Source organism: Quercus robur, chromosome 5 (genome assembly GCF_932294415.1).
Source record: "Quercus robur chromosome 5, dhQueRobu3.1, whole genome shotgun sequence".
NCBI classification, from domain to species: Eukaryota; Viridiplantae; Streptophyta; class Magnoliopsida; order Fagales; family Fagaceae; genus Quercus; species Quercus robur.
In genome coordinates, this window is record NC_065538.1 from 70596573 (window position 1) to 70620071 (window position 23499).

The 23499-nt window shown below is 33.8% G+C and overlaps 2 protein-coding genes across 3 annotated transcripts; both read right to left on the bottom strand.

Annotated features, from left to right (window-relative positions):
• Positions 1 to 1220: 1220 nt before the first annotated feature.
• On the bottom strand, positions 1221 to 8204 carry LOC126726918 (protein NAR1). Of its 2 annotated transcripts, none has more exons than XM_050432336.1 (11): positions 7808 to 8204; positions 7588 to 7658; positions 5047 to 5200; positions 4597 to 4783; positions 4189 to 4315; positions 3768 to 3942; positions 3628 to 3677; positions 3377 to 3548; positions 2721 to 2847; positions 2502 to 2593; positions 1221 to 1864 (listed from the first exon to the last, which is right to left on the bottom strand). In XM_050432336.1, exons 1-11 carry the CDS (start codon positions 7931 to 7933, stop codon positions 1712 to 1714), a joined length of 1434 nt encoding a protein of 477 aa, XP_050288293.1. In that variant the 5' UTR covers positions 7934 to 8204; the 3' UTR covers positions 1221 to 1711. The 2 variants fall into 2 exon arrangements, with proteins under 2 accessions (XP_050288293.1, XP_050288294.1); XM_050432337.1 differs by lacking the exon at positions 7808 to 8204 and adding an exon at positions 7417 to 7435.
• A 5403-nt stretch (positions 8205 to 13607) lies between these two features.
• On the bottom strand, positions 13608 to 18468 carry LOC126726919 (CASP-like protein 2B1). The gene is made up of 3 exons (XM_050432338.1): positions 17934 to 18468; positions 17697 to 17829; positions 13608 to 14043 (listed from the first exon to the last, which is right to left on the bottom strand). Exons 1-3 carry the CDS (start codon positions 18155 to 18157, stop codon positions 13789 to 13791), a joined length of 612 nt encoding a protein of 203 aa, XP_050288295.1. The 5' UTR covers positions 18158 to 18468; the 3' UTR covers positions 13608 to 13788.
• Between the last annotated feature and the right edge of the window lie 5031 nt (positions 18469 to 23499).

The window sequence follows — 23499 nt, forward strand, 5'->3', positions numbered from 1 at the left end:
TTGACGACATATTTGAGAGTAAAAGAAGTGAAGGATTGATATGAGTGATAGTGTTTGTCATTGTAGGTGGAGTGGCTGAATTAGATGATGAAGTTGAAATTGAAGTTGAAGAAGGAGCAGACGCCATGGAAGTGAAGCTTTGATACCATGAAAGAAAAGCTAAAATACAAGAAAACCCTAAGAGTGAAAGAAACTTGTATTGCATTAATTACATTATTAAGAGAATTTTGTTTATATAAGAACAGAGGAGAGAAAGAGCTTAGCATGAAAGGTGGAGTTTGTTATAATAGACTTAACAAACTAACCACCTGATACACATGTGTAATTAAAGACTAATAACAGAAACTTATAAGTGAAACGGTGTGTTTAGATGTGCTATTAAGTGATACGTTGTGCTTGATCAGAATTGGGCTTGGGCTTGTCTTTGTTTTTGGACTCACTACTGGTATTGGGCTCATTGTTGGGGTTCTCACTACTGGTACTGGGCTCATCACTGGGCTTGTTGCTGAGGCTCAGGTATGACTGTTCTTCACTCACCTCACCACTATTTGCCCCCAAGGCAAAAAGATATATTGTCATCCCTCCGCGTGGAAAGACCAATAAAACAGGCCCCTTCAGGAGCTGAATCCTAAACCATCACTACAAGCATTTAGTTGCTTTTGTTTAGATGGAAGGAGATGGGAAGAAAGAAGAGGAGAGGAGAGAAAAAGGTGAACAAAAGCACCCCAAATATAAGCCTTCGGCTGGTCAATAATCAGCAAGAATTGAGGGTTGAGATCTATTGGCATCCTAATATAATTTCCCAAGGCCAGTCGAGCAGTAATTGATGCTTCGCATCTCTTATGAATTTATAGCAGGCATTTGCAGCACAATCCTGCAAAGGGTTTCTGTTGAAAAAATATTAGAGTGAACCCAGATATGTTCAAGCTTGTTGCACTATTAAAAGTCTGCTTTTTGTATATCGCATTTTTATCAATGGCTTTCACAATTGCCAGTCTGAGATATGTGCACATCACTTCATTGTGGTTTACAGCTTTATGTCAGTTTTATACAATTTCTCCTCTTTATCCAATTTTTTTTTTTTTTTTAATAAATGAAACCTAAATTATTTTAACCTTGTGGTACTTGTTAACATTTGCCATAAAAAAATAAACAGCTAAAACCATGCCAGCCATCATTACCCAAAAAAAAAAAAAAAAAAAAAAAAAAAAAAAAAAATCTATCATCTCAATTGCAACCAATTTAATATATATTTATATGAACCATATAAGGACAGCAATTTTGTTTCAGAAGCAGGCCATTATCATTCCCTGGCCTGTTCAATTGTCTTATTCAGATACAAGAGGATAATACATGAATGAAGACAATTTTATTTGGAGCCTTTAACGTTTAAAAGGAGGTAAAAAAAAAAAGAAAAAAAAAGAGGAAAATACAATAGAAAAAATAAAAGATAAGAGATGCTGAATTACATAGCCACATAAGTAATCTTTCTCTAGCTAACAGTCAAGTACGAAGTATATACATGAGTAAAAATTTGAAAAAGAACAAAAAAAATTCGTGTACTCTTATCAAAACTGGACTCCTCCATGGATGCAATCCCCAGAACAAGAAGTGATGGCCACACAAATCTGACGGGTTGAGCCAGTGGAGAGACAAATTTGGCAACTTTCAACGTAATTCAGGAAATCAGAGGTTAGGACAGCAAAACTTTTTACCAATTGTGCAACTGAGAAGTAATGCTTTTTACCACAGGGTGGTATGTTGTGTGCATGAATCTCTTAGCTTTCTCTGAGCCTGGTTGCTCTAGCCACTCATCATATAAGCTTTTTACAAGGGGATTCTTGAAAGGGTCAGCTACCAGAACCTATATGGTAATAAAAGCATAAACAATTAGAACCATAGAAGCATGACCATGCGCAAGCCAAAGAAAATCTCAAGGCAAAGTAAACAAATAAATGAATTGTGTGCGTGAATAATACATGCTAGCCAAATGAAATCATCCCCTAAAGCTCTATGTAGCATTTTCAATAAGTTCATTTTAATCACCATACCATTTGAAGCATCATTGATTGCTTGTATGTCTATGTACTTAAAACGGATTTAAGTTAGAGATTTTTTAGGGGCAGTTAATCCATTATGAAGGATATCCGTACTTTAAGATATGTCCTTGGATAGAGTTAAAATTCCAATTGTGCAGATCAAGCATCAATAAGGTTTTTTTTTTTTTTTTTTTTTTTTGAGAAATAAGCATCAATAAGGTTCGTTCCAGGGAGAAAATTAAAGAACATTGAAACCTAAGTATCATGGGTAAGCAAAGTTGATGATTCAATAATGTATGATTACTGGATGCCTAAGGACTAGACCCCCACCAATAGTAGATTAATTCATCATATAACAAACCAAGACATGCTTCAACATGAAAGTCCAATTTTGCAAAAAGTAGAATCTAACAGCACAGAAAGTCATCTGAAAAACTTCCAGAATTCCAAATACACACTCACATTTTCCATATAAGCAGCTTCTAATAACTGAATCAACTCCTTTGCAGACTGCCCAGGCTTTGGCTTGATTTGACCTCCACCGTTCAAGCAACCTGTTTGATCATATCCAAATTTCAAATTTCTTATTAAAAAAAAATCAGGCCAAATATATTACGCACATGATCCATTCACAAGTAAATTTTTTTTTAAATGAAATAAATAAGGAAAAATGAAAAATACCTGCAGGACATGCCATGATCTCCAGGAAATGGTAATCACATTTTCCAATTTTAATTTTCCTGACAACATTTTGCAGGTTCCGGAAACCATAGCACAATGCAAATTTCAGAACACTTTTCCCCTCCACCTACATTAAAAGAAGACATGATATCTTACACATAACAATGAACAACAAAATGCAGATACTTAATAATATGTCCTATGAAAAGATTTCAAATTTTTGTAGTGTGAGAAATCCAAAAGGGCACATAAAGATGTGAAACAATTAGGAAGTGTCAAGCATAAAAAAAGTGGTACCCAGGGCTCAAAGCTCTCACTTTTGTGAGGTTTGAGAGAGGTCACGGTAGGTAGCCTTACCCCCAATTTTTATAAATAGTCAAGCATGAGAATTAAAAAAAACAAAATGGAGCTAATTATCAGATTGGTCCCTAAGAAAAACGCATATGACATTCTGAAGAGAGGAACGACGGGACTGTTCATAAATCAAAGTCCAATGAGGCTCATTTCAGTGGAAAGGTCTAGCTAGAGGGAACATCAAATTCTCATGCCAATATTCCATAAAAAATGTATGGTTTCTGTTAAGCAAAGCTTCTTACAAGAACATTCTCCATATGACTACAAGCTATATGAAGAAAATTCAATAGGCCTGAACTTACTTCAAGAGACACTTCTTGGAAATCTGAATTTCTAATCGTTCTGAAGTCAAGAGGACCTTCAATTTCTCTTCCAAAGAGTGATCTAGCAGCATATCGAAAAATTGCTTCAGCATAACCTCCAGAACTTCCTTGGACCCCAAAAAGATGCCCTTCTTCATTAACATTAGCCAGCCTGCAGGAAGATCACAAGAAACTAATGTAAATGACTCTATGACACAAAGGCAAACTTAAAAGGACAGTGTGATTCTTACATTCTATCTGGTGGGGACTCTTCCATGGATATAAAATCCACTGATTTTAACTACAAAAATTGGCCACAAAATATTAATATATATAGATAGCTGTTGTTAGAGAATGCACTATAATAATGGAGGTGCACATTAAATCTCACCTGTATCAATTCTAAAACTTCCCCCGTGGTTAACACAGAGTCTACCTCTGGAATGCTAAGACCATTTTCATGAGTTTCACTTTGGGGTTCTGCTTGAAACACGAAGTCCTCCCTGGCAGCTTCTAGCTTTTTGTCATAACAGGGCATTACAGTTACATGGTAAACCTCGTCTGGCCTAATAATTTCATTGTAAAACCATCAAATTATAATCAAGAACTATCCAACTGCAGATTTATAAGCCCAAATTCTAAATGCTGAATTTTCTTGACCAGCATAAATTAATCCTAGTTATAATAGCCTCAGATAGTAATACAACTTAGGCTATAAGAATTTTCTTATAAACCTATGACTCCAAGAGAAGATATACTTCACATCACAGATATAAAAATGAGATGATTTGATATTAGGCTGGATGGATTACCTAAGAGCCATTTCTCGACATACATGATGCTTAACGATCGATCCAATTGTCTGCTGGGGGCTCTTCACTGAAGATATATAAGGCAGAATATAGGACCCAAGTTGTTTTTCAGCATAACATATCCACCCTGCAAGTAAAGGAAAATTTTAACAAAATACAATGTTACAACACTCAGACATGTTCTACAGCACTATCTCTAATCAATAGGAAATTCAAAAACATAGACTCCATGCTGACTCCAAAATCAATGCAACCACATATCCACCAAACTGTACAAGAAATTCTTGACAGGAGTTTCCTTTTTGGGTTGTGGGTTCTCTTTTAGGAGAGAAGAGAGAGGGTTGGGGCGGGGGGCGGGAAGGAAGGGTCCAATAGCATCAGAGAATCATTGTAGGCTGACATGTATACCTGGACATGCTGATGAAATCATGGGCAGTGACAAATTACATCTTTCATCATCAGTTGATTGGCTTTGTTTGTACCTACTGATGAACTCGTTACAAGTTTCAACAAGGGTTAAGTCTCTACTGCAACTTGTATCGAAGACTGCCTTTACTCCCAAGGATTTAAAAAATGTTGTAAGTTTCTTGAAAACCTGAAATTGGAAAAGAACTCACTGTTAGAAGTGAATGTGTGTAAACCATACCAATTATCGAAAAGTACTATGAGAGATTCAAGGCTTTTCCTATAACTGCAAACTAATGAAAACTTGAGGCATAGACCATAGTTAGACTAATCTTCAACACAACAAAGAAAAATGGCAGTTATAATTAAACTAATCTTCAACCATAGGACGGAAGAATGAAGAATATAAGTAAATGAAAGCAGTAAATCAGAAAAAAACAGTGTCAGGTTCACCTGTAGTGGAGAGATGCCAAAATGAACTGCAAGGGAAGCTCTAGACTGGGGTGAGAGTGAAACAATGACAGTCTTCCCATTATTAACATTAGCAAGAAACTCATCCAAACTTTGCTTCTCCAGCATAACTGTCTCAGCTGATGTTACACATCCACTGCATGGTCAATTGAAATCATAAATTTTAAGAGCTTTATATGGGAAGAAAATCAAGAAAAAATTGTCCAAAGCAACCAGAGAGACAATATGTTCCAATTGAAGGTCACCAATACAAGGGCAAAATATTGGCATCTAAAACATCCTATCCTGAATCTCTAAGTAAATGCCTCTTAAGCAATTACTCTAACAACAATTTTGGCAAGTAGCCTCCTAACAGCTTGAAGGATTGGCACTATATTAGAACCTATACATACTCATAAACTCTACAATTTCACCTAATCCATTTGCATTAATTTCTGAGCATATATAAGATGGTTGGCCACATGATCCATTGTGGTGTTGCATGTTTTGTGGAGAGGTTTTTAGAGCTTTTTGGGATTCAGTGGGTGATATAAAAGAGGATAGCTGATTTATTGTTTAGGTGCACGAATTGGTTTGGGAAGCAATCATTGAGTATTTGGAACCTTGATCCACTTTGTTTGATGTATATATTGTGGAGGGAAAAAATACAGCCGTACTTTAGAAGATACTGAAAGATCAATGGCTCAGTTGGAATCCCTATTGAATCAAACTCTGTTTGATTAGACACATGCTTGGGGTCTTACACATGGCAATGCCATCTAAGATTTTAAAGAATCTCTAACCCTTTTTTTTTCTCTAATTATAAGTAATGAAATTTTATTGATATCACAAAAAGATTCATCCAAGTATATACGGAATTTACAGCTGGGGGCTGAACAATCAAACACGTAAATTACATTACTCCATCAAATCAAAGAAACAGAAAATAAAGGCTGACAATGCAAAGTTGATATCCATTCCAACAAAGTTTGAAAGAAAAATAATTTGATCTCAGGCATAGCTCTCTCTGTGTCCTTGAAACTCCAATTGTTCCTCTCTTGTGCATAATTCCTTGTAACTCTTTTAGATTACTTGGAGTACACCATTGTGAACATGAAGTAATCTACTTTCTCAAAAAAAATATCATTACTTATAAAAAAAGGCCCAAGAAAATTAATCCACTTTATTAATTCTTACAACAAAACCCCAATCATGGCGATAGTCATATACAACACAGATGACGTTAAAAAGTACACCTGCCTTCTCTTTACAGAATACAAGTGTAATTGCAACAGAAAGTTTCAATTGATATGGTTTGCTTCAGCAGTTCTAAAACCACACTTTTTTTAAAGAACAGAGTTTTAAAACCCCATTTTAGCTTTTACAAAAAAGAACAGCCAAGAAACAGCAAGGCCACCAAATTCCCAAAACGCAACAGTAAAAATAATAGGTCCATGAAATCCACTTGGGTGTGAGTCACGAGTACCCAAAAACAAGTGAAACCACAAAAGTTCACTAGCCTAAGAAACTATGATTGAATTAATTCAATTAAAAACATAACCCAAAAAAAAAAAGTATAAGCAACTAAATTATTGCAAGCCATATGCCATCAGGGTCTATGTCTAAATTTCTAATTAACATCATATATATTTGAATACAAGAGAAGTATTACGTCTAAAACATTTTCACACCAAATCCTAAGTGGTAAGTTGTTATTCACTTATTCATTCTAATTTGAGCCCATCACTAAAATTATTTTTATACCATTTATTGTGAAAGTGTTGTGGGCATAGCATTTCTCTAAATATAATACACCTATATCAATAAAGCTACAAGCAGTTCACTCATTTATAATTGGTGTGTTTGTATAAGGTGGTTTAGGTTTAAAATGTGCGTTCGTGAGAAGAAGAAAAAAGAAAAAAAAAAAAAAAAAAAAACTATGAGGAGTTGCAGTTGAGTTTTGGGGGCTGTTTGGTACTTGCTTTTAAACAATAGTTTTCAGTTATTAGAGTTGTGCTAGCGGACCCTCTTTGATTCTCTTTGATTGGTCTCGATGTTGGGGTTTCTTTGATTGTTCTACCCTTTTGGATTTTCTTTCATCTACTAGAATAGATTAGGGGCTGCCTCTGTCTTTTTGTTCCTTTGTTCACTACCGGGAACTCTTTGTGTTTCTATTGCTTTTCTTTTATTAATAATATTCTCTTCTTACTTATCAAAAAAAAAAAAAAAAACAAAAAAAAACAATAGTTTTCAGTGTTTAAACAATAATATCATATGTATTTCTATAAAATTCAAACACATATTTCCAAAATATTGAAAACTGAACAACAATACTTAAACATTGCTACCAGCCGAGGGGTTTTAAAAACGCACCTTTAAGCTCTCAAAACACCTAATCAAACGGACCCAATAAATGTTACAGCAAACAACTAATATTAGTTTATGTTTTTCATACAAAGCTTAATAAGAACTTCAATAAAAAATTCAGAACAAAGAAGAACAATTAAACAGAAAGAAAATGGTATATGATAAAAGTGAAAATACCTGCATGCTAAGCAGTCCTTGAGGTTAATTTTAACCGGTTCACTTTGCAATTGCTTGTTAGAAATCGAAACCTTAAACCAACAATTTCGAAAATACAATCAGACCAATGAACTAATAATAAAATAAAAAAAAATTATGAATTCAATTCAAAACCCTTCAATACGAATACTTTTTGCTTATCAAAACCCTAATTCTGAATCAATTAAAAAAAAAAAAAAACCTCAGGTTTATCTGGCTTGGTTGGATTGGCTTTGAGGCCCTTGAGAGAGACTATGCAAGCCTGCGACGGCGCAATGAAATCGCTCAGATCTCCAATCCGCAGCGTCGCCGAGAATTTCTCCGACATCTCCTTCTCCTTCTTCTTCTCTAAATTCGCGAACTCAATCCGCGACTTCAATCCTCCTTAATTCTTTTTCCTCTTTGTCTTTAGGGTTCCGGAAGCTACGGGGATTTCGTTACAGTGAGAGAAAGACGAAAACTGAAAAGAGGGAAAGGAAAGAAGGGTTGGTTCAGAGGCGGTGAATTTACGAGAAACGTGAAAGGGAAAGTGATTATCGTATGTGACACTAGAACCTGTGAGGAAGCTGAGATATTTTTTGCCGAACCAATGAGGTGTGATATTTTTATTGAAAAAAAAAGTCAAAAAAAGGTTTGTTTGTTTGGTCTCGTGGTCCGCCGCGTAGAGTATGGAATTTGTCACTCAGTAAGGCACGTGTCCGCCACGGTCCACTACCACTCACGTTACTTTGGTGATAGGATTGTGTAACGTGTAAGAACCAGGAGATGCAAAAAATTGTCCAACCCGCCAGGCCTGAAAAGACTATTGTTTTGCCGGGTTAGGTTTTTTTTTTTTTTTTCAACTTAGATAAGATGATGAACCTAGACAAGATGATGAGAGGGTTAGGTTTTACTTTTGAGAGGGGGTTAGGTTTTACTAGTGGACTTAGTTGAAGACAGGTACAAAGACATTAAAAATCTCTTATTCAATTATCAGAGATTTTATTAATTGAGTTATCAATAATTGAAACCCGCTCATCTTTATCTCATTAATGTTGGAGATATCTGATTAAGGATGACAAAATACCTTAACTTGCCTTATTTCCAGTATGACATGGTGCATCGCTTTGTCTCAAAATGAGCTTTTTATTTTTAAAATTTACATATATGAATTCGCGTGTAAATATAATTGACACACGATTAGTGTGTAATTGGAAAGACACTTTGATCTTAAAACACTTGACATAAATAATAGGGTAATTTTCTATCTTTTAATTCAAAAAAATTGAGTAATTAGAAGAACATTTGGCACAAAATTGGAGTTTAATTAGAATCTAATTTAAATTCTAGATTTAGTTTTTCCACTTTAATATATTATGTATGATTTGGATAGAATAGTGCATATTAGTCCAGCTATTGTTGAAAGTGATGCAAATATCTGTATAAATGCTATTACTAGGTCATCTATTGCTACTCCTTAGAGGATTCATGTTTTATATTTAGACACCACCAAGTTAGTAGGTCACTGCTAGTTTGTTCCGTTCAAGTGGGCTTCTAGAGAGGCTAAACAAGTTGATTATGTTTCGTCTTGTCTTTTAACAAAGGATATTCAGGTTGTTTTGTTCTTGGCTCTACTCCTATATTTTGTGATGTAATAGCTTTGGAGCAATCTATCTATAAATAGGTCTTATTATTTAGAATTCAATGTTGTTTTTGGATGGAAAATGGTACCGAGTTTGAAGGGGTTTTTTAAAAAATAAAAAATAAAATAAAAATTGGAAGTTGTTTGTTATCAATGAGCCAAAATTTCCCCCAATTTTTAATTAAGAATTCATTTTTCTATGTTAGCTAGTCAACTTTTTTTTTAATGAAATAAATAAAAAATCTCCAACAATCTATCTATTATATTACTATATTTCATTTATTCTTCCAAAAAAAAAAAAAAAAATCCCAATGCACTCTTCTTCTTCTTCTTTTTCCCTCCTTAATCCCTTTCTCTCTCTCTCTTGTTTAATTATTTCCCTCTGGTTTAGTTTCTTTGTGTCAATACGGTCATGGTATTTATTGAATCGTGACTTTGACTACGAGGAAGTGACCCTCCTTGATGATTGATATATTTGGGGATTGATTTTCCTATTGGTGAGATAACTTGGGATTGATTTTGTTGTCGGCGGTGGTTACATACGTGATTGATGGAGGAAGGAATTAAAAATAAAATTAAAAAATCAAAGGTAGGGATAAATAGTTAGTCACTTTCCAAATTTGTATAATCACGATAGTAATTTCAAAATTTGGTTGATTGTTGCTACTTGCTAATCTATTGGGTGAGTTCTTGGGTCCCAACTCTCCAAAATTTGAGTGAAAATGAGACTTTGGGACATCGGCATTTTTCTTTTTGATTTGGGGGACATCAGCATTAATTTAAGGTTAAGCACAATCATCCACCATAAAGTATAGGGGTATTTGCAATATGCAACTTAGAATTTAAAATTTTGGAATCAATAGTCTAATTCAATGCTAATTTGTAATGGCCAAGGCCTCAATGTTTAATTTAGTGTCCGTTTGGCAAAAATTATTTTTGTCAACTTATTTTACTATTCAGCTTATTTTTGTTACTATTATAACATAGTTATGAAACCCAGACCGAACCGTACAGTCCGACCGGAAAAATCTCGAACCACTCATTTTTGCGGTTCTTTTAGCATCAAGAATCGTTCTAGAGGACAAAAACAGGAACCCGTGTGAACCGCGGTCAGACCTCACGGTTCTCAGAACCGTGATCAAACCGCTTCTTACGATTCCCTGCTTCCCTTTGAATCTGCAACTTAAAAAAAAAAAAACACACACACACAGAAAAACAGAAGAAAAAAAACACAACTGCTGGAAGTACATCATGTTTTCATAAACACTGCCACTGCCATCTCCAGAAAAACACAACATCTCTTCATGTTTCTTTTTCTTCTCTCTTCAGAGTACATCACGCAGCTCCCTCTCTTCAAAAACTCTTCTCTTGGGCGAATCAAGCTTTAAATTCCGGCTTTGTTCTCCCACGGTAATGTGTGTGTGACACGGTGAGAGTATAAGAGAAAGAGGATGAGGTAGAGAGAGCTAGAGATGAAGAAAGAAAAATAAAAGCAGAGAAGACGCTGTGGACAGTGGAGGAGTCTAGAAAAATAAAACCTTGATGAGACTTGAGAGGAGTGGGTCAGTGGGGATGGGGATACGTGTGTGGATGAAAAAAAAACAAGAGAAAAAAAAAAAAAAAAAAAGGAAAAGAAACGTATGGACGGAAAGAAAGTAAAAAGAATAAAAAATCACAGTTAAATAACTTAAATGGTACTATAATATTTTCAAAATATTTCACAATAAATTTTAAGTAATAGATTGTTATTAGTTAATATTGGTGAGTAAAAAAATAATTTTAATGGTAAATTTAAATTAGAACTAATAATAATTTTTTATATAAATTTTATTGTAAAAATATTGCTAAAAATGTTGTAGACTTTTTTACTGCTTCCGGAGACTTCTTTGCTGCTGCGTGCTTCAGTTATTTGCTGTCACAGACTCACAATATAATGCTTGTCTGCTGTCAAGCACTTCTCCTTGGGTTTTGTTATTTATTGAACTTTAACATAAATGCATGGAGTCAGATCTAACTTTTGATATTTTTTTTTTCTTAATTCTTGATAAATGGTGAACAGTGACCATTCAAATGGGCTTGAAAAAAAAAAAAGATCCACAATCAAATGGGCTTGGTGACGAGTAAATAAACTAATTTGTCTCTTAATTATTTTATTGGGTTTCATAAAATAAAAATTATTGGGTATTAAAGTATGCTTTGTCATGACTTAAAAATAATTTAAAAACTCAATAGCTATTTATGTTTTTTTAGAATTTAATAATTTTTATTTGTATTATGAAAGTTATGTTATAAAAAATACTATCTATACTTGTTTTGGACTATTTTAGTTAATTTTTCTATTTTTTTATTAATTTAATGTTTTATATATATTTAAAATAATTATTAAATTAATTATGACATCATCACGGTTCGACCACGGTTCGACCTCGGTTCGACATCAAAAACCTTGAACCTCTCCTTTTTACGGTTCAATAAACGGTCCGGGTCTGAAAACCTTGTTCATGGGTTCCACTACACTTTTTTGTACTATTCATGGGTTACACTGTATTATTTTAGTTAATTTTTACCTTTATCTAAAGTATTTGCAGAAATTTTTTTTCAGTTTCAGCAAAATAAGTGGATCTCAAACAGACCATTAAGTTAGCTTTTTTGCATTTGGCTTTTATGTGTAGTTTCTTAAAAACTTTTTTTTTCCTTATATTTTCAAAAATATAAGTATACTTTAGTAAACTTTCAGCTAATAAAAAGCTAAATAAGTTAAATAAATTGTTTCCAAACAAGGGCCGCCTAACTATCCTATCCACCCTATACTATGAGAGCATTAGAAATATACCTCCAATCTTTAAGGAGTTGGTAGTTTCTAAAATCTCATGATATCTATGAGATTCTTGGTTTTGTTGTTAGCATCCTGGAGTCACTCCAAGGGATTCTTTCTTGTAATAACTTCATGCGTGTGGAGTTAGGGGACTGTATATGCTTGAGGGAATAGTTAAATACAAGATATCTGGATACTTTTGTTTTTTTTTTTTTTTTAAAAACGTGCATCCTAAATTATGAGACTATTTACAATGTGCGCCATAAAACCGATTATATCATTTGCAAAGTGGATTACTAATTTGGATGGTGAGCATGAATATCACAAATTATTCTTGATTTGGGGGTGTTGATTGATAATTTTAAAAATTTAGAATACATACTGCAAATAATATGATGAAAAGGTGACTAAGTACAATTAATCGTTAATTTTAAATATTTTATGTATGGGAATATTCTTTATAAGGTAGAGTTTGATGACGAGGTTATAGGTTTCACCCGATTGCCTTCTTCTTTTCTTCTTCACTCTCTTTTTTTTTTTTTCCTTTTTGGTTGAGATTTTGGTGCATAAGATAACAAAATACTACTAGGTTCATGTACTAGAAAAGTACAAAGGGAGATACCACCTACCAAGTGCATAAGATAGCAAAATATAAATAAAGTCCCCAGATTCCATATGGTGACAAAAAAGAACAGTGTGTAAACGATGATTGCAAAAACGAAATTTACTCACAAGGGAGGTTTTTGAATCAAATTCTAGAACGCAAGAACAACCTATTAAGAGCTATGAATTAAAAAAGAAAAAAAAGAAGTCATGTTATTTAATAAACAAGCTGACACAATTTTTTTTTTTTTTTGATAAACATGGAATATATTAAGAGCTAGGAACCAGCCACAGGGGCTGCAGTGTTACAAACACGGTTACAAAATAGATCAGAGAGGTCTTGCATCAACAGTTGAGACATCTCCACAGGCAGAGTGTCTAATAAACAAAAATCCTGTTGGCTAAAGACTGCCTTCTTGGCCAGGGCGTCGGCACAAGCTGACACAACTAATACCTTACTTTTGAATATGTTATGTAAAATGAATTTTTTATTTTTTATTTATTTTTGGAGAGACCATCATCTAAAAGTAGGTTAGATGGACATTTTGTTTTTCGAATTTTTAGGCAATATTCAATTTGAAGGGGAATAAGACTTTATAAGTGTTAGCTCAAATTTAATTATGGACAATGGTAGTGAATTGTTTGCAACAACCTGAAAATAAAGTCTATTTGTACGTCTAGTTCATTTTAAGGACAATAATGAGTAGGTAAGACTTTTTCTTTTCTTTTCCTTGGTTTGTTATTTCCCATGAATGCTAATGTTAAATTCAGCTAATTGGTCATTGTCCACTTTAGTATAATATTTATTTTTGTGTGAATTTCAGTTAACTTAATTGATATTTTGGTCTGATGATAAAAATTAATTATTATAATACGGATCCCCATAGGTATAGATGCCGTCTATAAAATTTATTTCTTTTTTTAATTTTTGTAGCATACTAAAACAGACTTAACACAGCTGTATATGTAGAAACCAAGCCTCAATTTATTGTTATATATGCAGAGTGTCACAAGCCCACTTTTCATCATCATCATACATAGAAGGCATCCAAATTACATAACCATGTGGGCAACAGCTAAGAGGGTATTGGACTATAGATACATATAACTAAGATAAGTCTATTAGTTACAACCGAGAGTTAGCCTACCACCACCTTGGGCTGCCCTTGCCCTTGTTCCCACCATACAAGCGGAAGAGGCTAAAAGCAGACATACAAGAAATGGCAACCATGCTAAGGCTAACTAAGAGTGCACTCGCTATTCCCTCACCAATTTGGTTACAATACTTCCCATACATATTGCATATCTTCATCCATTGCAGTTCTGGCTGCCCCAACTTCGAAATCACTGCTGATTGTGCATTAGCAGCCACCGCGGCCACGGTCAAATATGCCATTACCTGCATAAACAAGTTAATTAGCTTTTCTTTTTAATGTTACAAGATAATTAATAATAGAGAAATGATATGTCTACAATATTTTTACAACAAATCCTAAATGGCATGTTGTTACTAGTTGTTATTATTGGGACAAAAAAGTAATCTTAATGTTAGGTTCAAATTTAAACCAATAACAACTAATCACCTGTGATTTGTTGTAAAAATATTGTAAAAATGTTATGGATGTAACATCTCTCTTAATAATATAAATGAAACATGACAAATGAACAGTTGCTACATGTTGCATCAAATTAATAGCACTAATTAGTGGCATTTATCACGGAGGAGTACCGAATGACCAGTGGACTTTATGGACTTTAGACATGGTATGACAGCCATGGATATTATATATATCTTCACGAGACAACACTATGCAAATTATCTACTGCCAAAATTGAAGATTATCATTTATGATCACCTCCAAATTAATCTAACAAGCACCCCTTCCTCATTAGTTATAGCTAGCACATGCAGTCACATATTTTGCCCTTTCCTCCATAGCAACTCTAATTAGCTTGTGAAAAACGTGTCCAAATCCACATTTTTGTCACACTAGTTTACATTTACCATTTCACACACATATCCACAATTGATACAAAAATGTCCACGTTTTAAAAATATTTACATTTTAACACATAAAAGTGAATGTGAAAGTGAAATAAAAGTGAATGTGAAATAACCAATGTGGAATATGTGCTGTGAAGGGAGAGGCCCATAGAGAGGAAAGGGAGAAGGAAAGAAAAAACAAAATTGGCCAAGAGAAAGAAGGTCCACAGCTTCGATCTTACCACCTAGTCAAGTCTTATCAGTCTGTCTCACAAATTTTATTTAGGAAGTACATTAATTGAGGTCATAAATAATAGTGCAAGGCTGCATTTAATTCACACGTGAAATGTTTCATAATCATATGAAATAGAAACAAAAATACAAGAGGCATATACTTATTAGTTTGGATTGCTTAACAATGATATATATATATCAGCATATGTGGCCCAGGAGTGTTCATCACTGACTACATACTACCGATTTGAACATCATGAGATAGTCACGTCAAGAGGACCAAAAATTTATTGGTAGACATGAAGCAACAGGATGTGATCAAAGGCCAAATGAACACATGCATATTGCCTTGTTGTGCCGATGGTTGTTGTTTTTTTTTGGGCTAAATATTGTGTCGGTTGTGATAGTGACAAAAATGAGACATCAGACCAGACGTGCAGAGAAATGGCCCTACTGAGAATGCAGAAAATGATCTTTGGTTCATATATATATATATTACAAATCTAAAGATGCACAGCTACGTTATTTAAAATTTTAAATAATATGGTAGTCTATATGAAATAAAATTTCAACTATAAAAATAAACAAAAATGGATAGAATTCGAAAGGGAGAGGATACTGTTGCGCAGTGTGCTTATTGCTATTTGTAATTGTATGACACTCATGCAACTCCAGTGGGTTGGTTTAGTGGTTTCTTATGTCTCATGAGATTCATAAGGGTTTTGGGCTTAAAATTCTGGGTAAGCGTCTTGAGGCTACCCACAAGAAGCACGCACTCAAGATAATAGTCAGGTAGTCGAAGAGCTGGACACCCATGCAAGTATGCAACTAATTGTGACAAAGTTCTCAAGGGCCTAGACCTTTCAAGTTGATGAATCTGTTGCTTTGTACATTAACCTTCGGTTTGGCTTAAGAAATAAGAAGGAAAAGAAAACAATCAGATTAAGATCTTTGCTGATGATTCCTATACCAAATGAATGCTTTTGGGAGAAGAGGAAGATCCTTTTGTTTTCTACCCCTGAAAATATTAGAAAAGGTTCTGCAAGAGTCTGCCACAAGGGCTTTGTAATTGGGAGTGGAGGGAAACTCATAAAACTGAGAAATAAAGTTAGGCTTTCATTGAGGCATAAAATTGGGAATGGTGAGCATATATTTGAGTGTAGGGGAGATAACACCTTGGGAATACTCCAATTGAGTAGTTAATATAACATATAGGGATACCACTTAACCCAAAAGGCTTAAGCCTACGAGTTTGGGCCCAATTATGTTATATTAACCACTCTTTGTCATTCTTATTCAATATGGTACTTCACTCACTCATGTATACTCAACATTGAGTGGCATGATGATTGACATATCGATGACCTTTTTGCTCTTGAATAATGGCAACAGAATCATGTACAATATCACTAACAAACCTCCTGATAAGTATTACTAATAATCATTAGAACTGGCCTCTTGCCAAATCTAATAGTGTGGCTGATATTGAAAGCAAGTTGGTTGCTTTAATTGTAGGAATAGTTGGTGTTCTTTGTGTTAAAACTTAATAGCCTATTGTGTGCTAGTTGCAACTAGTCTGTTTCCCTGAGAACATTCCTAAACATGCGTTTGTTGCTTGGTTGGCTATCTAAAAAGACAGGCTTACTGGTTGGGGGTTATAAAGGTGATCTATACTACAGGAAAGAATTGAGACTAGAAATAATCTTTATTTTGCTTGTCCTTTTCTAAAGGGGTGTGACTAACTGCTTTAAGATGTTTGATCAATAGGCTAGTAGGGGGTAGACTGAGTGGTGAAGAAGTTGGGAGTTGAAACTTTTCAGCATACTTTGTGTATGATAGCCTGGTCTGTGATTATTACCATCGTTGATGCAATCCAAATGCTGAAATTTATAATGAGAGTGTTAGACCTGAAGAAGAGTTGGTTCATGCTGTGTTGTTTAATGTCAGGTGTCGGATTTATTGGTGCATTTGAAGCTCTATTCTTAACAGATCCCTTTGCTGCCTTTGAAGAATTCCATTGTGTTTGTGAGTTTTAATTGTTTCTATTTGTACTTTGCAGTGCTAATGATGTTTTGTTAGCTGGTTTGTTTCAGTTGTGGCAGTTGGTTGTAGTGCTATGTTTGTGGTATCTGTTATGTTGGTGTTGTTCAGTAGTGTGGCAGCTTGTGGAGTCGGGGCTTGTTTTGGTGTTCGTTATTGTTCTGGTGTATATTGCCGTGTGAATAATAAACTTATCATTCATAAATAAAAAAGGCTCATTTCAGCATCTGAGATTCATTTTCTAGTCTATTAAACATAATAAAAACAATGGAGCTCAGTATAGCTGGTATACATTCAATTTTGTTTTAATATTCATTTTGCAAATAATCCAAACAGGTCAATAACACCTTTTGGGGTGAATAGTTAAGTTTAATTTTGTTAATGTCTAGCTGAGTTTAATGTTAAAAAAAGGGAAAAGATTATTAGCACTATCAAAAAGAAAAACCAAAATCTGGGTAACTTAACCAAAAGGGGAGGAGATGAAATATTGGATCCTATCATCATGAGACATGATATTTAAGTATTTAACCAATTGTACTAACCTTTTACCATGTTACTGTGTATAATCCTAATAAAACTATGAACTTTACTTTCAATGTCTTCAAGGTAACATACTCCTTCAGAATCTGAAGTTCAGATTTGTAATATTTTTCTTGATTCACATGGATTTTCATGCATGCCATGTGCAAAAAGAAAAAGAAAAGAAAAGAATTAAGGCCATAAATAAATTAGCATAAAGGGTAGATCTTTGTTTTGTTTTGGATCATCATAAAAAAGTCTAGAAGGCAATGTACCTGATCACCAGAAAAGATTGCCCAAGCTAAGGGCTTGCTGAAAAGCACATGCCCTCTAATCATGCTCACAACACAACGCAACACTTGCATCAACGAGTACGCAGCAGCTATCCCATTTGCTATCACCAAAAAGCTGCAGAAAATGGTAACACAAAGCGAAATTTGATCAGAAATAACCTCAAAAAGAGAGAGAGAGAGAGAGAGAGAGAGAGAGAGAGAGATGGTTTGAGATCTTACACAAGAGCTTTCATATCTGTATATTTAGCTTTCTTTCGGATTGAGAAGATTTCTCTGACCTGGGAATCAGTCCCCACAAGAACAGCTGCAAGAACTCCAAGGCCACAGATCACACACCTCAACACCAGCTCTGCTACCCTCACTCTCCTATCAACTACCTTCACATTCATGCTATGAGACACTGGAACATTCCCAGGACTTATACCAACACCCAAATAGCTCATCCTTAATTCCCAACACACACACACTTTCAAAAGTCTAGAAAAACACAGAAGAGAAGTTAGAGACAACCCTCAAACTCACACAAGGCCACCCAGGCACTTGCTCACAACGACCAGCAATAATTTCCACTACTTTATACACAAACAGGGCAGACACAACTTTTATTTATTTATTTTTTCAATTGCTCAATATTTGGTGATTGAGATTAGTGCAAGCCTGTGAGGTGTGCCAATTGGTCAAAGCTAGAGGCAGCAGAAATGCATGACCTCTGTATGGAGAATGGGTACCTCATCGTTTTATAAGTAGAGCATTCAATGGGGCTTTTAAGTTTTATAGGTCTAGTTCTGTATTTAAAGGACCTATAATATTTATTTCCTGGGAGTTTTATAGATATGCTAGGCCCATATAGAAAATGATGGACGGACAAGGTTCATTTTTGTTTATTAGCAATGCCACGTAAACACAAAATTTTATAACATTATTTATACATGCCTGTGGCAAGTTTGTACTCGGTTTTATTTGAGTTTTGTATTGACATTATTTTTTAGAGAAATATTAATTGATATTATAAGGTGTTTTTTAAGAATGATTTATTGTGGAATTTAGGTAATAAAAAAAATGGTATGAATTAATGAGAGGGTTGAAAATATTAATAAAATAACAAATAGAACTCAAAAAGTACCTCGATTAACTTTACAGTGTATAAAATGGGTTAAAATATTTAGCCATAAATCAAAATAATTTGATATAAACTATTTTTTAACCGACACTAGTGCCCGTTAACACTCTACCACGTTAACAAATATTAAATTTTTTTTTTTTTTTTTTGTGTTTATAAATTTTTTTTTTATTTTTATCTATAATAATAATAAATTTTTTTTTTTGGCAAGGTTGTCTTTCTTTCTTTCCCGGAAGAGGCAGAGTTCATATCTCAAGTCCCAAGGAGTCAGATAAGGAAAAGAAGGCCTTAAATTTTCTCATTGAACGATGGTGTGGTCAGTGGTGGAATTTATGATGCCCCATTACTTCTGCAAACTGCAACAGGCCATTTCAGAAAATGACAAACTAGAGAGCTTTTACCCAACAACAACAGAGTAAGTCTACAGATAATTTTTTTTTTTTTAAATTACAAAAAATTTTACATTTGGTGAGAAGTAAAAAAATTATGTATAATAGTGTGTAAAAAAAAAAAAAAAAATGCTTTGTTAATGGTCAGATAAAACATAAAAGTTGAAAAAAAGTTGTCTATATATTTTTTGGGTGTAACTGTAAGTAGCATTAATCTTACCTAGTATGAACATATGCAATAAAAAAGGAGAGGATGGTAGTTTGAAAGCTTAAACAAAAGCAAGCACAATAGGGCCATAGGGGGATATGATAGATAAGAGGAATGATTAAAGTGGGCCACTTTGTCTTTGATGTTGATTTGCTCTCTGTGGTGGTAGTAGGTTATGTGATCTTATCACATGTTAGCATGATGAAATGTGACCATTTTTCCCCCTTTGTGCAAGTGACCCCCACAAAGCCACGCGTTTTCTTAATCCGATAAACTTGTTTTAAAAGGAAATGACGGCAAAAATTCTCATCTTTGCCTTATTCTGCTGTCTAAGTTTTTCCCGTGACAGAAAAGAGATATATTTTGATTATAATAATAATAATAATAATAATAATAATAATAATAATTCATTTTTTTTTTATTTATACATATTCCTCTAAAACACTTGTTTTCTCTTTCTCTTAGTACCTTTACTCTCTCTTATTAAAGATATAGTCATCTCATTAAGGATAGCAAATACCTCTAACTCATCTTGCCTCTTACTTATCTTGCTTCCGCCTTGCTCCTTGTCCAAAAAAGGGCAAGACAAAGATGGGGCACCTATAATCTAATCCTATCCCTCCTTACCATCTGTACTTTCAAGTGCTAGGTTGGTAGCAAAAGATGTTCGAGATCATCAACTAAAGGACACCTAAGTATCAAACCTACTGCCATCTTGATGTGGGTAGTAGCCATAAGAAGAAGAAGATGTCTATTTTAAGAAGATAATCTTGAGTTCATAAAGTGATAAGACTTGGAATTCACTAGAAAAAAAAATCACAAAAAACTAAATTAAATTACCTGGAGGCTATAATCCATTTAAATAACAAAAGAAACCATAGGGCATGAAATTAGGTGGTAAAATAGTAAATTTTACCAAAAAATTGATAAAATTGAGATAATTGCAAAATCAAATCCTATTGTCTCTAGGAGACATCCCAAAATAGACGAAACTTTATTTAGGCTTTTAAATTAAAAGTCTTAATTGAAACAAAAGTACTAAAAACAACAAAAAAGAATATTTCATAGTCCAAACAAAGAAATTTTTCCGAAAAGTGGCTTCGGTTGTGGTAGAAGGTGACGAGTTTTACTCCCAGTTCGTTATTTTTCATGTCGCCAATTTTCACATAATTCCATCACCGTTGCCGGTGATTTCTACTAGCACTTTTCTACTTCCTAGATTTCTTGCCCACTTACTTTTGACAGTCTGTCTGCTCAAGGAAAATATGTGCTATTTGTTCTACATCACATCTAGAGAATGAACCACTGACAATACTCACGAAATTATTGCATAACACTACCTTAGTAGTTGGTGAAGGCGAAAATGATGCTCCACTTCAACGCCTCATTGGGACTATCAGGAAGCATGTAGTTAGGCAGAGTTAAGTTCATGTAGTAGGTATTGTATTTTAGATATTTTTATAATTAAATTAAGTCCTATGATTGTATTATCCAATATAAGGTACATGGAATTAAGTGGTTTATTTATCGATGCAATTACATGATTGAATTTAATTAGAGAACAAAGTACAACACTTAAAGATATTGAACCTGGGTTTTGTTTATATATTTAATTTTTATTGTACTTCTAGTATTTATATATAGACAAAACTTAGATACAGTTTTTTTAGATTTTCCAATTTTTGATTAATATAATAAAAACTATTATACTTGTAAGGACAATTAAGTTCAACCATATAGTTCATTGGCCAATACAATCATGTATTTGAATTCAATTGGAAAACTTAAGGTACATGGAATTTACCTTTCTTATATGCTTTACTACAAGAATTTCATTTATAATTGTTCATCCTATGCTTAAAGAACCTAATACTATGAATTGTTCAAATTGACCCCTCTTCTTTAATTCAACTAGTTATAATTGATAGAAAATGATTATGTGGTTTGCATGTGACCACTTTACTATAAAAAAAATATTTTAAAAATAATACATGCACAATATATTACCAATTTGTTTTTGTTAATTTGAGCTGGTGGATCAATTTGGGCAATTTTTAAACCTAAAGATCAATAATACAAAATTGATTGCATAAGGGGTTAGTTTGCAACAAATCCAAACCATGGGGGGTTGTTTTGCATTTTGCCAAAAAAAAAATTGACATAGAAATTATGTGGTAAGTGTTAAAATAATGGTTAAATGTTTAAATTTATTATTTCTAATAATTTAAACTTTTGAGACTGTTAGGAACCTAGAGGTTCCTAATGGGGATGAGTATGAATTGTAGGGGGATTGATGGGAATTGTAGTCACCCTCCACACAAAGAGAGAGAGAGAGAGAGAGAGAGAGAGAGAGAGAGAGAGAGAGAGAGAGAGAGAGAGAGAGAGAGAGAGAGAGAGAGAGAGAGAGATGCACTAAGAAATTGGTTTATTCTTCAATTGATATCTAATGTTGAATTACAATCATGTATTTATAGGAGACTATCTCCAATGTTATTGGCCCACATGGCTTAAGATAATTGACTAGTTAATTTAACATGTGCTTTATAAATTAAGCCATGTGTTAAATGAGCTACATGTGCTCAAATCCTATCTAACTCATCCTAATCTCAACCAACTACCTAACTATCTAACTAAAGGGATTACAACAATTATTTCATATTCCTAACATTTCCTCCCATTGAAAACACTTTACCCACAAGGTGTAGTTGTGAAATGACACCTTCATTAAAGGAGATCTTTCAATGGACCAATACCTTAGTGACATTTTGATCACCTTATTCATGCATTTCTCTTTGACAAGCGGTCATGTGCACATGAAGGCTCTTCGTAGATTTTCAAACTTTGCTCGAATTCTTGAGCCTTCCATGGTTCTTCAATATTCAAGGTCTCATTGGTTCTTTGAACCTTAGAATGTTCTTGTATCCTTAAGACCTCATTTGATTCTTGAACCATTAAAATTGTTGGCGCTTGCATCTTGGATTCTTGGATCACTGACACTTGGATTGCCAATTCTTGAATCATAGACTCTTGAATGGAAGCCTCCATTGGTGCATCAAGAATTGGTTCTTAGAAGAACATCATCACCTTCTTTGTTGGTTCTTTGGACAGAACTTCAAGGGTAGTGTCTTCATGTATATCATCATCCACTTTGACACAAAAATCAATATCCCAACTTGCAACAACAGCAGTAGATTCTTGGAACTTAATTTGTTATTCGAGTTCCATTGAATCAAGAGATTGTAACTCCTCTTCCGTCATATTCTCAAGATCCTCTTGCAATCTTGAGAGCCCTTCTTTCATGGCCTTTTTAGATTCAGCCAAAGCCTTGACCATCTTTGAAATATCATTGACATCCTCTGAGGCTTTATTCAACATTTGTTGTATTTCTTTCAAAAGTCTTCTTTGGTCACAATTGCTTGTCTCAAGATCGACAGCTCTGATACCAATTGTTAGGAACCTAGATGTAACACCCACCTCACTTAAATTGAATTTAATTGCTTCTAGAGTGGAATTGATGAATTATTTAATTTATTTTGAAGATGATATTATTTTATATTATAATCACTACAAAGAAAAAAAAAAAAAAGATGTAATGTGAGAGTTATTTTGTGGATTATTCATTCTAAACTTTTAGTCTCCTTATCAGTTAAGGAAAAGGATAAGAGATTAAAACGTATTTGGATTAGGAGTTTAAGTGTTATTGGAATTCTTTAGAGTTTTAGCCTATCTAAACAACCTTAATATGAGTTTTAGTGGGAATTAAAGTATTGGAAGCTTATTTAAGTTTTATAGGCTTCTTAAATGCTAAAGAGATAAGTTTTAGTGGGTTTTAAATTTCAGCCCAAGTGAAAACAGTTTTAATGTGTAAAGCTGAAAGGTAAAATAGTGTTTAATTTGTGAAACGTAGAGAGAGAGACTGCAAAATTACAAGAAACAAATTCTGTATCCGTGTGGTTGTGTGGTCAGGTATATCTCTCTCTCAAACATTCATGGATATAACCTATGTTGCTAGAGTAGTTTAATAGATTTGCTTTAATATCCCATATGAACTCTTGAATTAGGTGATAA

Bases quoted from the DNA above. Each gene is read 5' to 3' on its own strand.
- LOC126726919 (XM_050432338.1), bottom strand. From the start codon at position 18,157: ATGAGCTATTTGGGTGTTGGTATAAGTCCTGGGAATGTTCCAGTGTCT. The intron at 17,830-17,933 runs GTAAGATCTCAA...CATTTTCTGCAG, and splicing joins ACAGATATGAAAGCTCTTGT to CTTTTTGGTGATAGCAAATG. The intron at 14,044-17,696 runs GTACATTGCCTT...TTGTTTATGCAG, and splicing joins CAATCTTTTCTGGTGATCAG to GTAATGGCATATTTGACCGT.
- LOC126726918 (XM_050432336.1), bottom strand. From the start codon at position 7,933: ATGTCGGAGAAATTCTCGGCGACGCTGCGGATTGGAGATCTGAGCGAT. The intron at 3,943-4,188 runs GTAATCCATCCA...TGAAATTATTAG, and splicing joins TGTCGAGAAATGGCTCTTAG to GCCAGACGAGGTTTACCATG. The intron at 3,678-3,767 runs GTGAGATTTAAT...CAATTTTTGTAG, and splicing joins AAGTTTTAGAATTGATACAG to TTAAAATCAGTGGATTTTAT.